We start from the raw sequence: 17374 nt of genomic DNA on the forward strand, positions 1-17374 counted from the left end.
AATGTTTAGCTATGGAATTTTGAAGAAGAGAAAGTCAGTTTGTAAGCAAGTCAGCTTTATGTTTTTAAGCATTTCCATGGGTTAACGAGGTTGGATCTTATACTTGGGGGCCTCTTTCAGTGGAGTAAGAGGGGAAGAATTGATCAAAAGAGGAAGATGTACCTAGCATGTTGTGATGATAACAAACAGAATGACTTAAATTTCATGAGTCATTCTGGTCATTAACAGTCATCATCAGAAAAACATCAGCATGTTGGCTTTATAAGGGAACCCCATACAACTGGATATTACCCTATAGTAATTTTTTAGTAATGTGGTGGCCTAAACACATTTGGCTGCGGAAGTGAGTAAGCAGTATCTTCTTCTTTTTTTTTTGTCCTGGATTTAACTATCTTAGTAGTTGCAGAAGCTTTGGGTCTCAACACCAGTTTCTGCTTAGCAGAGTTCATTAGCATAAGAAAGTCAATAAGAGATTAGTCTACCCTGAATTGTCATTTTTATTCCATTTCACAAAACTTCAGTGTAAGAGGGGAAGAAAGTGAATAGATTCCCCAGCTGAGAGTTCTGTAACTTGGAAGAGAATATTAAGCCCAGTGTGTGAGACTGGAGAGAGCCAAAGAAGAAGTCACTCTCCTTGCTCTCCAGTATCTTCTTTCATGCACCCCACTGACCCCTGGTCTCTTATTTTCCCATTGCTTCCTTGTTGTGTTTCTTCTCCTTAGCTTTCCTGTTCCTCCACACACTAGAATTTAAGCCTAAGGATTTCTGATACGAGATTATGTAATATTTGCAATTCAAAAGGGTGAAATTTATGAGTCCCAAACCAAAAATTTTAAAAAATAAAAATAAAAAAAAGACTGATGTCCGCGTGCACAAACTGTCTTTTGGAAAAAAAAAACAAAAAAACAAAGCCAAACAGAAATGAGACCATTAATTACAGCGATGATTGTGCTCCGAAAGTCAGGAGTTCCCCACATGTTTATTTCTACGCGGGCTTTGTGTTTCAGTAGGTCACAAATTGTTGCCCCTATTTGGAGCAACAATTAGAATTGCTTGGTCCTTTAAGTCCATAAAAGCATAGTTTCATACCACATATGTTAAGAACTTCAAAGACTTTGTCTTTCTAGATTACTTACTTGAGTCATTAAAGGGAACGTTTCGGATCGGTATGAAGGATGTGAAGGGAGTGAGAACACAGTACCGCTTCCTTTTCTCTCTTCATCTTCTACCGAGTCGCGAGAGATCCAGTCCAGGTTTTGCCTTCGACTCTGCCTCTGAATTTCGGCTGTGCTCAGTGTAGCACGTTTCTCTCCCCTCCTTTCTCCTTCCCTCCAGCCTCCAGTGTCTGTCTCCGGGATTTCTCTCTTCCTATTTCAGGAGGACTCTCACAGGCTCCCTCAGCCTGTGTGAAGCCGAGGTTTCCCCTGGATCCCGTTTATCCCCAACACATACCTCCACGCACACGCGCCCCCAAGAACCCGCGCTCGCCCCGACACACACGCGCGCACACACACTCGCGCTCGCCCGTCCACCTCCCTCTCCGGGAGAGCCGGCGCGCGTTCCCACCTTCGCCGCACACTCGGGCGAGCCGAGCTCGCAGCGCTCTACGATTCTGCGGCTCCGAAGTCGGATCGCAGCTCTGAACCCCTATGGTGGCTTTTTAAACATTTCTTTGCCTCCTCTCGCTCGTTTTTATTGCACCGCTCCCGGTCTGGGGGACTAGAGGAGCGAGGCGGCTGCTTTCCCAGCCAGCCCTGGTTGGCTTGCCATCCTCCATCTGGCTTATAAAAGTTTGCTGAGCGCAGTCCAGAGGGCTGCGCTGCTCGTCCCCTCGGCTGGCAGAAGGGGGTGACGCTGGGCAGCGGCAAGGAGCGCGCCGCGGGCTCTGGCGGGCTTTCGGCTCGAGGGGCAAGGTGAAGAGCGCACGGGCCCTGGGGTTTACCGAGCTGGATTTGCACGCTACACCATGCCTTCTTGGATCGGGGCTGTGATTCTTTCCCTCTCCGGGCTGCTGCTGTCCCTCCCGGCCGGGGCGGAGGTGAAGGCTCGGAGCTGCGGCGAGGTCCGCCAGGCGTACGGTGCCAAGGGATTCAGCCTGGCGGACATCCCCTACCAGGAGATCGCAGGTAAGCGCGGGCGCGCGGCCCAGCAGGCTGCAGCCCTCGGCGGCCACACGTCCCCCGGGCGCCTTCCTTCGCCCCCCTGTTGCTGAGTTGTTGGTGTTCACTTTCTGCCAGGGCTGGCTCTCCCGGACGCCGGCGGCTGCTCGGGCGGCTGCTCCCGCGGGGAAGGTGTGCGTCTCCGCTGCCTCATTGTGTGCACACGCGGGAGCGCCCTCCTTCCCTCCCGCCCGCCCTCCCTCTGCTCCGGCGCCCGTGCACGCCCTTCGCTGTGGGCTCCGGCCGGGCGGGCCCGGGAGCCCGGGACACCCGGGGGGCGGCCGCCGCGCGAGGGCAGGTCGCCGAGCGGGGCGCCCACCCCGCGCCTCCCGCTCAGGCAAACTTGGAAGAACTGCGGCCACAGTTTGCCCAGCGCCACAGTCTGAGTGGCGCCTTCCCCACTCCCGCCCTCGCGCCGGCGGGGGCGGTGGAGAGACGCGGAGGGCTCCGCTCCGCTCTCCGGGTCCTTCCGGGAGGCAGAACGCCCGGCGCCCGGGCCGGGGGGACCCCCACCTTAGGGGTGGGGGGGGACCCGGCCTCTGGACGTCTGCAGTTCCGGGCTGGTTTGGGGAGTTCACGGGCTGCCAGTTTCGGGCTTGGGGCGGGCTTTCGCGTTACGGGTCCTCAGAGCTTCCCCGATTGCGGTTGGTCACTCGCGGTTCGGGGGACACCCCCGGCCGCCGGCGCGGAGCCCGGACTTGAGCGCGATCTCGCCCGCCCGCTTGCGCTCAGAAGCTGCGCCGACTGAAGCCGGTGGCTCGCGGCTGGGTTTGTCCCGGGGTCCCCGGACCCCGCGTGCCGGGCCACTAGCATTCCGGCCCCGAGAGCCCCCACCCCCTTACTCGGCGCCAGCCTGTGGGTAGCACTCGGTCTCCGGCAACTTGCGCTGCAGCCCGAGTGCGCGTTTTCCGGCTCTTAGCTCCAACCGACGGGGAGCTTCTCCGGGGCTCTGTGAATGGAACGTGTCCGGAGAGATAATCCTGTGGCTGCGGGCGAGCGCTGCCGAGGGAGGCACGGAGAGGCCGGGAGATGCTGCGAGGGCGCGGGCTGCTCAAACCCGGTCGTTGGAGTCCTCGGTGACCTCCGATGGTCAAATCAAAACGCCGCATTTCCACCAGCCTCTCTGCATTTCGCCAAAGAGCTGGCCGCCGAGGGAAGAGCTTTTTGCAGCTGTATCTTAAAACATCGCAGTTTCGATATGTAATGCAATCTCTGTTTTATTACGGTTGGGCTACAAACTCTACAAGTGAAGGTTTTTACTTATACCGAAATGAACACATTTTATAGAAATTTAGGTACTGGGGGGAAAAAAGCCCATACACACGGTCACCCCGCTGAGCATGATACACAAGGAGCCTTTTTCCAATTCTGAGCCAGATGTAGCCGGTCTCTGGTGAGTCGGAGGCGGAACCTGTGGTGAATTTTAAGACCACTTTTCTACCCCTGTCCCTTCTTCTCCCTTTTCCAGAACTCCTTAATTTGTTAATCAGTGAATAGAGAGCTACTGCCCCCACAGCTCCTTAAGTTTCTTAACTCTCCTTCCCCTTTGTCTACTGTTATTTCATTCTTTTTAATTAATTGATAAAGATCAGCTTTGCTTTTCTCTCCTCCCCAAATCTCAGGGAATTCAACTTTTAAAAGGTTTTATAGTATGGCTCACTTCTTCGAGGAACTTTTCCTCCTCTAATCTGGGCTCTTTCACATTGTATCTTTTAAACACAGATATTTCCCAGCATGATTTCAGATATGATATCTCAGAGAAGAAAATAGTTAAGTGTTTTTAAATGGCTCCAGTACTCTTTAGTAGATTATGGGACCTCCAGGAGGCCACACTTCATCTTTAGCCTGATGCAAATCTCCTTAATATCAAAATAAAGGTTTTCAGTGTAAATAGTTTCTGTACTCACCATTTACTTTACTGAAAACATTTCCAGTGGTTAAAATAAATCCTTTATTTGATTTTTAACTATAGGGTGTTTTTTTTCCCCCCTTTCCCCTTCACCTCTTGACAATTACAGTGTTCCCTAATTAGCTATTAAGTTCTAAAACGTGGGCTTTTGTTTAAGTCACTTTCTAGGACTAAGGGCACTGTTGACTTTGTCTTAACCCTGGTGTGCTTTGATGCTGGTGGAAATGATCAAGATACAGGTCATTGTGGGGTCAGAGGCACAACTGATAGGGAAGCAAATGAAGTAAAAGATAATTGTATACTATATATATATATACACACACACATATACATATATATACACACATTCATATATATGTATGTATATATGTAATTTTTTTTTTAAAGAGTTTATTTATTTATTTGACAGAGAGAGAGATCACAAGTAGGCAGAGAGGCAGGCAGAGAGAGAGGAGGAAGCAGGCTCCCTGCGGAGCAGAGAGCCCGATGGGGGCTCGATCCCAGGACCCCGAGATCATGACCTGAGCCGAAGGCAGCGGCTTAATCCACTGAGCCACCCAGGCGCCCCTATATATGTAATTTTTAAAAAAGTGAACTACTCAATGCTACACATTGTTGGAATAATTACTTAGGAAATCTGTCCTATTATTAAATGAAAACACTCTTTTCCCTAGTCCCTGACACTATTTGCATTTCATTATCTAGTATATGGTGGTTATCCTTTCTTTAAACTCCCTTTTCATCCTTTGTGTTGTTTGGATTTTTAATGGTTTACTTGAGAAATGGCATGTGCCATTTTTCTGCCAGGGAACATGAATTTAAAGGAACTGCTGTTCATAATTTAGATTCATGCGGGCTGTTTCTAATTGAAAGATATTTGCAGGTAGCTTGCCTGGTAAAATAACTGAGAAGTAATAAGGACATTATGTTTCATCATGACATTATTAAAGTTTTACTCAGAACTCACAATTGTGAAATAGTGTTGCCCTTTTCTATTCTAGGGTAAAAGGGAGTTCTTCAAACTCAATAGATGAGGGGCTGTGATGGGTAATATATAAAGTTATACTCTCAGAGAGTGCTTGGGAGGCCTTTAAGGGGCAGGTTGCGCCATTAATCTTCACTCAGTCCTGATCTTAAGCCGTCCCAGGCAGATCAGATAGACTATCCGTCCTTGTTTGAAGGACCTCCAAAGGAGAAGACCCATGAGCCCTCTCAGCCATCCATTCTAGTACTTAGTAATTCTTGTGGTATCGAAATGTTTCCAGATAACTAGCCCAAAGCCTTCCCAGTTTGCTTGCTTATTTGCTTCTGTTTTGTCTTCTGGGAAGATATTGAGCAGTGGATCATCAAGTTCTCTGTTAGGAATGTTATTTTGATCAAAGGTAGGTATGAAACATTCTAGTCTTTTCCTTGAGCATCCATAGTATTATCTCATTTTCCAACCCAACTCATCTTGATGGCTCTAAACTTATAAGAGAACTCAACAACTGAAAAGAGTATCTGCTTGAAAGACTAGGCAATACGGAGAATGCTGTTTTATGCTTGCCGAGCCTCTGTGTCTTGAGTTTTCTTGGAGTCATTAATTATAACTCCTTGTAGCTGACTAATGGTGATTTATTGGCCTCCATGCCCACTTTTTTCATCAGTTATCTAATGCAGCTGTATTTAACAATCCCTTATTTAGAAATTACTACGTGCCCAGCACCGGCTTCTAAAACATTAGATATTGTCTTATTGATGCCTTTTAATAGTTTTGTAGATATCATCATAATCCTCATTTTGTAGATGAAAAAACTGAGCAGCAGAGGCGCTGGAATGATTAACTTGCCCAAGGATGACTCAGCAAGAAAGTGGTGAAGCTAGAATTCCAATTCAGGCATCCTGACTCCAGATATCTGAGTCCTAGATATAATCCTGCCCCCTGCCATTCTGTATTTGTTGATTGAATGTGTACAAAATCAATTCTTTCTTCATCTACTAGGTACATAACCTGGTATTATCAATCACCATATGTATTCCCCCACAATTTGTGCTGAATATTTTTCTATCTACTTGCAACATCTACAATTTTTTCAAAATCACTTTGAATTTGAAATTTGTGTTCTCAGGAACCAGCCATGCTACCGTCACTAAATTGTTCATCTATTTATGTGTTTTCCTGATTTTTTAAAATTGTAACTCTGTAGCTATATAAAAGATGGAAACTAAAGAATATGTATTAGTATTTTTCGGTATACCAGGCCTACACGAATAATGGGTTAGTGCAACAAAGCTTGCTATAGGAAGTTATTATAAGGGTAGAGGGATAGAGAGAGGAAGGAAGTTTATTTTCATAGATTAGGAAAAAATATAATTGTTTTCTCAGTATTTGTCCCTTTTTGTGTCTCAGGTGTTTTAAGAGCTGGGCTACAGGTGGGTATTACAGCATTAAACTCTTTCCCATCTCTTGAATATGAATTTAGAGTATCTCAATGATTCTAAAAATTTATCCCAAAATCAACTTACGAAAATATTCTCTTATACTCTCCTGATACACTAGTGACTTTTGTCAGTCCTTCTTTATTGCTTTCAAATTTCAGTAATGCTTCATTTTGCCTGATCTTTGTCCAACAGTCTTTTCCTTTCTTTGGTGGGTTTCCCAGGGAAACAGTCCTCCCTCTGTTCCCCCAGCACACTAACTTATTTAATACATTTGCCATTAACACCATTGTTTTTTCAATTGTCACATTAACATAAACAGAAAAACTGTGTTGGGTAAACTTTACTCTTTTATAGACATGTTAAATACCCTACTTTGAAATAAATTATTTAATTTACATTTAACTGTCTGCTTTGTAGATTTCTGATTTCTTTGCCCTCTCTTTAGTTAGCTGATGTCTTTAAATCCTTTTTAAAGAACAGTGGAAGAGGTATAAATGAGTTAGTAAAACTTCAGTTTTTTAAAATAACTTGTCGAGGGGCGCCTGGGTGGCTCAGCGGGTTAAAGCCTCTGCCTTTGGCTCAGGTCATGATCCCAGGGTCCTGGGATCGAGCCCCGCATCGGGCTCTCTGCTTGGCTGGGAGCCTGCTTCCTCCTCTCTCTCTCTCTGCCTGCCTCTCTGCCTACTTGCCTACTTGTAATCTCTATCTGTCAAATAAATAAATCTTTAAAAAAAATAAAATAAAATAACTTGTTGAGTCACTAGATTTCTAAAAGAATCACATTCATTCCAGGTATCAAAACAATCTAAAATCTGGGCTATTAGGAGTACCACTTGTTATACTCTTGATTTGGGAATTAATTTTAGAATGATCCTTGCAAACAGAGCTATCTTAGCTGATTTAATTAGAGGATAATATGTCATCATTGAGAACAAGAGTTCATTTGAGTTGACTGATACACTTTTTGACATAAAACTCACCTCTTTTAACTGTACCACATGGTAATTGCTGGTGAGTAGAAATGTAGGCTGCTATCAAACATGATTTAAAATATACAACATTATGTCCTTTAAGTATTATAGTATCAACATTGTATCATAATTTATGTAAGAGCCTGACTAATGTTCTGTTATAATTATGGGTAAGTTTTATGAACACTTACAAAATACAAAATTATTGAGTCCTTTTAAACCAAATGACCTACGATTTAGTCACTAGATTTGTATAGACCTATGAGTTTAGGATAGAAATTGTTGTGAGGGAATTGCTGATAAAATAGTTTATTTGCTTAATCTTATATTTTGGGCCTACCAAAGTAACATATTTAAGATTATATTTTGCAGTCCCCCCTCCAATTCACGTCTTTCAAAAGACTTCTAGCAAGGCCAATGGTAGTGACAGTTTAAACATAATACTGAATATTTTTTTAAACTTGGTATGTATATCTCTTTGCAGACCAGATCCTGCTCTATTAAATTCTTTACCTGGCACATAATTCTACTTAAAGTAGTTTCATAAGCTTCTACAAAATTATTCAGTTTTAAGTTATTTACATGATCCTGTTTGAAAGTATAATTGTCTCCCTGGGATGCCATATTTGTAAATAAAAGGTTTCATAGCAGTAAGTCTTGGGTAAAGGTTTAAAAAATTCTAATAATCCTGAATGGAAGTATTTAAGAGTTTTAGTAATCTTGGATGAAAAATATTTTTCAAACAAATGTACCAAAGAAAAATAGAAATTTGATTCCATGTTTAGACATTGTCCAGGTTACTAATTTATTTTTATAACTCATTCTCTGTTTCCTTTAGGTGGTTTTTTTCTCATTCATCTGATATTTCTTATATACCTTCTATGTGTAACTTACTTTGTTAGGTGCAGTGTATACGGCCTCAGTGGATTTTAATCCTAGCAGGGAAGTAGAAATTAAGGGCATCATTCGCAAGGAATGGCTGAGATTGAGGCAAGCACGAGGTACCTGACTCCATGAAAACATTGAAAGGAGCATCTGATCTAATCACAGCAGGTGGGAATGGTTCCTTGAGGAAGAGCAGTGGGCCATGGGCTCTGGAGCATGAGAGCATAGTTAGTACTTATATGGTTAGAAGACCCTGAAAGCATAGAGGACTTTTAGAACCTGGGTAAAAATAGCAGTGGATGGAAAGCCTGTGAGAGTACAGGAGTGCCTGTGGACCAGGTTAATACACCTTCCAAAGATGGCCCATGCATCATGGTCCAATGCAGTTTACCTATTCATTGCAAGTATGGACCCTTAGCTCTAAAACCTGTGGCGCTAAACTCAAGTGTTTACACAACCGGTTGTTTTAAACATAGCCCGTAGAAAATACACTTTTACCCATTTAGAGCCTGTCTCTTGTGTATCCTGCAAAACTGCATAAGGCCTGCTAGTCATTTATGGGATGAATCAGGGACCTAAAAAGAACTCCCAAGTTGCTATGCTCTCCACCCCGTGACTGAGCAGTATTGTGTAGCTACTTAATTCCCCTCTCCACTCCTGGGGGTTCCCTTCTGGTCCTGGCTCCTCTGTTATGTCTGCTAGGCCCCCAGCTAGGAGGGCCTGCCCCTCCCTTCCTGGTCCTGTCTCTTGCCTTAATCAGCCCTGAAATCCCTGGAGCTCACTGCAGAGACCTTGGCCTTGAGCCTATGGTAGTGAGATGCTATTGAAGAAGTGTTCCAATCAGGACTGGACTTGATTTGAAATGTTACTTTGGTGGCTCTGGAGAGAATGGATTGCAGGGGAGCGGAAGCAGATACAGCAGCAGGAGGAGATGTTAGCTTGACCTAGAGTGGTGACTGGAAATGGAATGAAGTAGAAAGCAAGATATATTTAGGAGCTATGAGAAATAAATCTGACTGAGAAAGACAAATACCAAATACCATAGGATGTCACTTACCTGCAGCATCTAAAAACCAAAATGAACAAACCAAACAGAACCCAGATTCATAGATGTAAATGACAGATTGGTAGTTGGTGCCGGGGAGGAGGACTGGGGGGTGGGTGGGTGGGTAAAGGGGTTCGAGCAGTACAAATATACATTATAAAATAAGTCATGGGGATGTAATATAGTGCATGGAGAAAACAGTCAAGAATATTAGCTTTCATGGTGATGGATGGTAACTAGACTTACCGAGCTGATCATTTTGCAATGTACACAAAGGTCAGATCACTGTGTTGTGCACCTGAAACTAATATAATATTGTAGGTCAACTGTATTTCAGTTAAAGAAAAGAAATATTTAGGGGCGCCTGGGTGGCTCAGGGGGTTAAAGCCTTCAGCTCAGATCATGATCCCAGGGTCCTGGGATGGAGCCCTGCATCGGGCTCTCTGCTCAGCGGGGAGCCTGCTTCCCTCTCTCTTTCTGCCTGTCTCTCTGCCTACTTGTGATCTCTGTCAGTCAAATAAATAAATAAAATCTTAAAAAGAGAGAAATATTTAGAAGGTAAAATTGATACAACCAACAGACCACAGTCAGGCAAAAGTGAATCACTGAATATCTACCATGTGATGGACAATGACCATGAACCAGCGTCTATGTACGTGAAAGAGAGGGAGAGACGAAGGGAGAGAAATAAGCATCCAGAAGTATTCATTGAGTTTACAAGGTCATGTAAATGGCTGACATAGTTTATATGTGCTTTTTAGTGCAGACAAAACTCAACATTGTAAAACCAGCACGGCATTGTTAAGGGTATCAGTGTGGCTGAGAGAAAGAGATTTCCCAGATAGGGCACGGTGAGATGTTAACTCTCAGAAAGTAAAGACTTACCAAAATATACATAATCAGTTGTGCCGTTTTGAAACTTCAAAGTTTTTTGTCCTATGGCAGCATAAAAACAAAGCAAAACAAACCCCCCAAACTTAAAATTTTTACCAAGATGAAGAATGAATTAAATTGTTACTTCACTCCCTGGTAGTTAAACAATGCTATATCCTTGGCTTAAGTACCAAATAATACGTTACTGGTTGTAATGATAGGAATCACAAAATGAAGACTTGCTTTCACCTTGCTGAGAGGAAGAGGTAAAATTTAATTGGGGCTGTATTAGTCAGGGTTCTCTAATGAAACCAAAGCCGTAGGATGTATAGATATAGGTATATATATATTAGGAGATTTATTCTAGGAATTGCCTCTGGATGGAGGCTGAGAGGCCCTATTACCTACAATATGCAGCCTGGAGACCCAGGGAAGCCGATGCTGAAGGCCTAGGCAGGGTACTGATATAAGTCTCAGAGTCTGAGTCTGGAGCACGAGTTCTCATGTCCCATTGTAGGAAAAGATAGAAGTGCAAGCTAAGAAAACAGAATATGTTGTCCTTCCACCTTTTTGTTCTATTTGGGTCTGGACAGGTTGGATGGTGTTCCCTGACACTGGTCACTCCGGCTACCAAATCAAATGCTAATCTCTTCCAGAAACATCCTCACAGACACACCCACAGATTACGTGGGTATACCAGCTATCTGGATATCCCTTAGGCAGGTCAAGTTGACATATAAAATTAACCATCACTGGAACATCGACTGATGGGTAGCTTTTGATAAAGAGCCATGGAAGTAGAAGGCATTTGGGGTGGGGTGAAATTCGTAAGCAAAGAAGTACATGTGGAGGATAGTACAGACAGGGATGAATTAAGAATCCGTGAGACATAATATTGAATAAATGGGGGGAGTTGTATTTTTGATGGATCTTGAAAACCCTTGGTTTTATGTGGCAGGAAGTAGGTCATCATCCTAGGTTGTTGGCAGTCAAGTGACAAGATGAAAATATTGTTTTAGATGAGTCAAGCACTGTAATCAAGATGAAATAGATCATTAAAGGCCTAGGGGGATGGGAGGGGGATAGTCAGGGGGCTGATTTAGATACTAAAGCACGAGATGCCAAGGGCCAAACGAGGTTAAGTGGTGAGAAGAGGGGTGAATGAGGTCATCAGAAAAGAAACAACATTAAAAAGAAAAAGAAAAAAAAAAAAGAAAAATCTTTATTTCTGCTGCTTAGAAGTTCCAAGAAAAAGTGTTTCAAGAAGACAAGCCGTTGAAACTCTTGCCTGAAATCGTCTATGTCATTTAAGATACTTCTGGCAGCTGGTTATAGAAAATCCTGCCTTGGGTGGCATACCCACGCAGGGAAAGCCTTCATTTCACCTAAGCTGCGTCCCAGAACAGTTTTACGATTGAGAAAGTGGGATGTTCATACTATCGACTGAGTCCCAGATTCTCTCGTCTTCTGTTCTCTGCTGTCCTCATTCTACCAGGGAGCTCCATTATGGAGGCAAGACAGCTGCTGGAGTACTAATGTCATAATGTCAAATGTCATAATGACATAATGTCAAAGCCACATTATGATGCCCAGAGGCACACAGTGGGGCTCTTTCTAATCACGTGTGTCTTCTCATTGATGAGACAGACTGTCAGAAGCCCCTTGGCAGATTTACTCGCCCTCTCTTTCCAGAATTGCTTCCTGTACCCGTGTCCCGAAGAGAACGGAAAAGGGCCGTGGCTGTTGACTTGGACTAGGCATGGTTACTCCCTCAGAGAGGTGCTGATGTCTTCCTTCCTTAACTATGTGGTCACTGCATTGCTTGGTAATCTTCCTAAGAATCCCCAGGAATTGAAGGGTAATGGAGAAATTGAAAGTAACTACCCAGATTTAATGAGGTAGTTGGCAACCTTGCTCATTAAGTCCACTGTTTCTCAACTCTGGCCAGAGGTGAGCCGACACGTTTAGCAATTAGCCTTCAGGAAGGCAGGGTGTGGGGAGACCTGATCTGTGGCATTTGCCAATTTCTGTGGTTTAGAAATGTTCCCACCATGACAGATTTCAAGCTACTAACAGTTTAACAACCAGCTTACGAAATTCCTGAATATTTACCCATTGGCTCTTTTGTGTTGGAAAGAACCAGGGCTACCCCGGAGTCCTGTGAGATATTAAAATACAGTACTTATACTTGGGTTCCATCTTTAAATATTCCAATTTAATTGGTCTGAGACAGGGTACTCTTTTTTCCTTTCCTCCTCTCTCCCCTCTCCCCTTCCTTTCTTTTTCAGTTTTCCCGAGTATTTCCGATGTGCATCCAGGGAAGGGAACCCGTTAGCTAACGCTAACTTCATAAACGGAAAACCTGATTAAGCATCAGGATTACTGGACGGCTTGTTAAACAGCGACGCCTGGGCCCTACCCGCAAAAGTTCTGATTTAGTCCTTCTTGGGTGGGGTCTGTAATTTGCATTTTTTTTTTTTTAAACAAGTTCTCAGGTGACCCTGATGCCCTTGGTCCAGGGATCATCTCTGGGAGCCAAATTCTGAGTGCATTGACTGTGGTTTTACATACAGTTTTGTTTTTTTTTTTTTGTCAGGGTAGACAAATTTGGGCAGTGATTCCTGTTATTTCTTATCTTGATCATAGGTTAGAATCCTGAGAAAGTGCCTCTATTTCAAATTGCACCCTCCACCTCCCCTCCCCTATCGCCTCTGTCGTGTTTCAAATGCTTACTTTGGCCACTAGGGGGACTAAGGGAAAGAGCGATTGGATCCGTTCAATCCACAGGTACTCTGTGTGGGAGAAAAGGGACCCAAGTCAGCGGCAAGCGCACAGAGGCAGGACTAGGAGAGAACTTAAGCATGGCTCTAAAAGAAACTGGGAAATGTTTTCTGTGTCTTTTGCTATAAGATCTACAAGATCCCCATTATTCTCTGTTAATATGGCAGGCTTCCTTTGGGAACATGACTTGTTTTTTTGGGAGGGTTTCCTATTTAGAACATTTCTGGCGAAGAGTAATTCCATCTCCCCTCCCCCGCCCCAGCTGTTTTTCCTCCAGGAGGCTCCCCAATGCGGATCTAGCCATTGTTTCCCTGACCTCTAGACTCTTATGCAAGGAGACTACATTTAGAGCTGGCCAGTCTTCATTTCATACACTTTTAGTTAAAGATGTAGCATAATACATTCAAGGCATGCACACCTGTGTTCTGTAGGCTTGATCTGCTAGTGTGTTTGCTTCTTATTACAGTTCTTGGGTTTTTTGAGAAATTGACTTCCTCTCTTTGTGCCCCCAGGACAGTGGAGGTTAGCAAGGGCCACTGATCCTCAGCTGAATTTCGGGGAACCAGAGGTGTTTCCTCTGCAGTGGGGTTGAGGCAAATATTTTCTACGTAAAGAAAACACTTGGAGGTCTTCTTTTTTAAAAGATGAATAATTTTCAGTTTGTATTTTCTTAATGGGTCAGCACAGCTCAAAGTCAACAGCGCTTTTGAAATGAACTTGAAAAAAGCCACTGTGCTTTTAGATATTACAGATATTTTTAAAGTGACAGGCCTTACCTTTTTCCTGGAAAAGTTAGAAAATACTTTAAACAATACTCTAGCTGTTTGCTTATCCTATTTTCTTCCAAATCCCAATGACTGGGAGTTTTTAAAACGTAAACAATACTAAAATGTGAAGTGGTTGAAAATATTTTTCCTTTATTTACAGCAAGAGGTTTAACAAATGTTTTTGAAGAGTTTTAGTGATCTTTGACATACTGGGAACTCGATTTGGAAATTAAGGATTTGTAATTCTGACATATTAATAATTTGGAAATATAGGATTCCTGGACATTCCTAAGTGATCTGTTACAGCTTCTCCTCCAGCTATCTATTTACTTTGAACTTAGGTAACACACTTTACTGTTACTTTTACATTATAAAGTGCTAATGTGTGAAAACCTTCTATTGTGCTTTTACTACTCATTTGATTATGTGGTATCTTATTTAATATTCTTTAATAGACTTGGGGTATTTAGACATCAGGAGGTCAAGTACTACGTTAAAAGCTTAGGCCAGTCTTTTTATATGTCTGCAATAAAGAATATATTCATTTCACTTATATTACCACATGGCTCTCATAAAAGGTCAGTTTCAACTGAATATAAAATTGGCTACAAATGGCAAATCTTATGTCATCAACAACAAAATTATTACGGATAATCCCTTTTCAATTACTACCTTCCCCTCTTAAAAAAAAAAGCAACTGGAGGATTTCTTAAAATCAGAGATCTGCATGATGTGTTTTGTACAGTAGACATAAAAATTATAAATCCACTTATTTTACTTTAGTCAAGAAAATATGTATAATCACAGTGAAATTCCAGTTGAAACAACAGCAAGTCAGGTGCATCAGAGATTCAAAACAAAAAGCCCATAAAATTTTACTTTTTCATTTTGTTGTTATACTAATTTGACAAATTAATTTTGAATCAGTTTCTCAGCCTGGATTATTGATGTAAAGGTAAGTAATATTATGGGAAGTTCCATGCATAAATGTAAGCTGATTGCTGTGATTTAAGAGTGGCAGTTTATCCTTATCCTGAATATGCTCAGGAAATTATAGAAAGGTTTTCGGTTTAACAAAGCGGGCTTGAGTATATATAAAAATGTAGGTTGCAATGATCTTAATTCTAGGTGGTAACTAAGGTTGCATTTTATAAGTGGCATGACAAATTCCTGTAGCTGAAAAACCTGTAACACAATTTAAAGTGAATTTTAACCTTTTTAGCCATGAGTTTGTGAAGTACAACTCTTGACAAACCATCGTTCTACCTCTGAAATACTTATTTTCAAAAGTTATAACCTTGTATTTGAAAAAAAGTTTACAAATGCTCTATGTTCTGAAAGGCTTTGAAACAGTATTATTTGGGAAAAATGAGCCTCACTCCCAACTACTATAATCAGGAAGGAGAGAAAGATGGAATACAAATCAGCCAGAGCAGACTTTTCCCCGCTGCACATTTCCTAAAGCCATCTTCATTCAGGGTGATGGTTCCGATTTTAACCTAATTAAGCATCAGAGAGAATCAGGGTCCTAAGAGATGAGCCTGAAGGGTCCCGGAAGTCCTGTGCTGCTCCTTCCCTCCCTCCCAGGCTTGGCCAGGGAGCCACTGTCCGGGGCTTCTGGAAGGTTCCAGGGATGCCCAGAAGGAGGCTCTGCTGTGTAGCGCCAGCCCGGAGGTGTGCCACTTTCAGCCACATTTCAGCCGGCTTACTGTGGAATTGATTTTCACGGCTCATGACAGAAGCTGTTTTCAGCCCTTGAAAAGGAAGTAGCTGGGCTGATACTCGTCACACAAACAGCAAATTGCTCCGTGGCTTTCATAGCCTTCCAGGTCTGTTACCTTAAGGTTCTAATGGCCTTTTAACAGTGTTTCCAGCTGAGCAGCAGATGTAAAGGATACCGAACACTGCAAGCTGTGTTCTTTTTTTTTTTTTCTCCTCCTCCCCGAAAGAATCATTTTTTACAGATATTGTACTAACACCATATCCTAGGACCTATTCAACAGCACGTTAGATTGGAAAAACTGAACCAAACCTCAGATAAAGTATTGTCAGTGCCTCGCTGGGCTGTGTGTCCCATGTGAGTCACCAAGCCCATCAGGCACTGAGATCCTGTCACCAGGAGTGGGAACCAATTTGGTAATATCGGGGAAAAAATAATGACTGGAACCCCAGGACGCCTCTAAAATTCCTTATACTTAACGGTAAGTCAATGCATTTTCATCCTAATCACTGCAGTGCGTTTTTAGAAACAATGCAATTAGCTTTAGGAATTCTCTGCAGGCTACCTTTGGCTTCCCTTCCTTTTGTCTTGAGTGCTAGTTTTGTCCTTCTGTTGGTCAGGGCCTGAGATGTTTCCTGAATGGGGAGCTATGCCCTCTCTGCACAGTGCCTTTAAGCTTTGGTCTGTGGAAGAAGGTTAGCCTTTCAGTCTTGCGGACTTTTGGGAAAAAGTCAAACATAACTGAAGAACACTTGTTGAATTGGATGTTTTTCCATTTTAAAATATTAGAGACACAGTACGCCTTTTGATTTCACTGAGGTCCAAGCAGCGCTTGGTATTTTCAACTTTCCAGTGGTAACTACACGAGGTCAGAGAAAAGCAGCCATGCCAGTGAGTCATCATTCCTCGCTCCAGGAACTGGCCTGTTTTACAAGCTTTTGGAGGGACCTTTAGGAAGTACGTGAGCTGCCACCATTTTCTTCCCCCAAAGTGGAAAATATGCATACGTTGAAACTCTGATCTGAACAGGAGATACGAACAGTTATGCATTTTCTTTCCTTCTCGTTTTCTTCCTCTTCCTGCCATTCCCTCTCTTGGGTTGAGCAGAGACTGGCTTTGGCTCCTGGTTCTATTACTTCGCCTTTGGGAACTTGTCTGTGCCTCTGTTCTTTCGTCTGTGAACAGGGACAATAATAGTCTCTACCTGTCATCATTGTGTTGTATTAAATGAATAAACCTTGATAAAGCTCTTAGAATAATGGCTGGCTTACGATGAAGGCTGTATAACAATTTTGAAGCCAGTCTATCTCTTGATGAGGGTAGGGAGTAATAAGGGGAGAAAGGGGAAGAGTGAGTTTCCTGGGGCTCCTCCAGGCTCCCGGGCTTGGCTTGCCTGCTCTGCCAATGCCCAGGGTAGGTGTACTTTTTGATCTGCTCTTGTGCAACTTGGGAAGGAACTGGTAGTCTCCTTTCCTAGAGTACTCACCCTGACCATGGTCTTTTCTGGCCCTTTAGGCCTCGTGAATCAGTGGCTTGTTTTTCACCTGGCCTCTGATCTCCCTGTGGCTTTGATCACCTGCTGTGGTGGGACCAAAATAAGCCATCTGGTCTACAACTCAGCGGCATTCTGAACCCACCCAGGAGTACTCTGAGACTATTGGGCCAGACGTGTGTCCCGTAAGTGTGGGTGTAGCCCTCTTTCTGACCATCTTTGCCTCTGAGTTTGAGGTCATTGCCAAAAGCCCACCAGGCAGTCTTTTTACAGATTCCTAAACAGATTTTGGGGTAGAACTCCCTCTTCCCTTTGGCTTTGCTGTATTGACAGGATTCTCAGAGATGAGAA

The 17374-nt window shown here is 43.3% G+C and overlaps 1 protein-coding gene across 2 annotated transcripts in view; it reads left to right on the top strand.

Moving 5' to 3' along the window:
• The first annotated feature begins 1379 nt into the window (after nt 1-1379).
• The window catches only part of GPC6 (glypican 6), a 1107056-nt gene continuing 1091061 nt past the window's right edge, over nt 1380-17374 (top strand). For both annotated transcript variants that reach the window (XM_045978183.1, XM_045978184.1), the window contains exon 1: nt 1380-2126. In XM_045978183.1, the coding sequence (XP_045834139.1) occupies nt 1967-2126 (160 nt within the window). In that variant the 5' untranslated portion in view covers nt 1380-1966. The remainder of the gene's footprint in view (nt 2127-17374) is intronic.

The sequence above is a fragment of the Meles meles genome, chromosome 14 (genome assembly GCF_922984935.1).
Source record: "Meles meles chromosome 14, mMelMel3.1 paternal haplotype, whole genome shotgun sequence".
Taxonomy (NCBI): Eukaryota; Metazoa; Chordata; class Mammalia; order Carnivora; family Mustelidae; genus Meles; species Meles meles.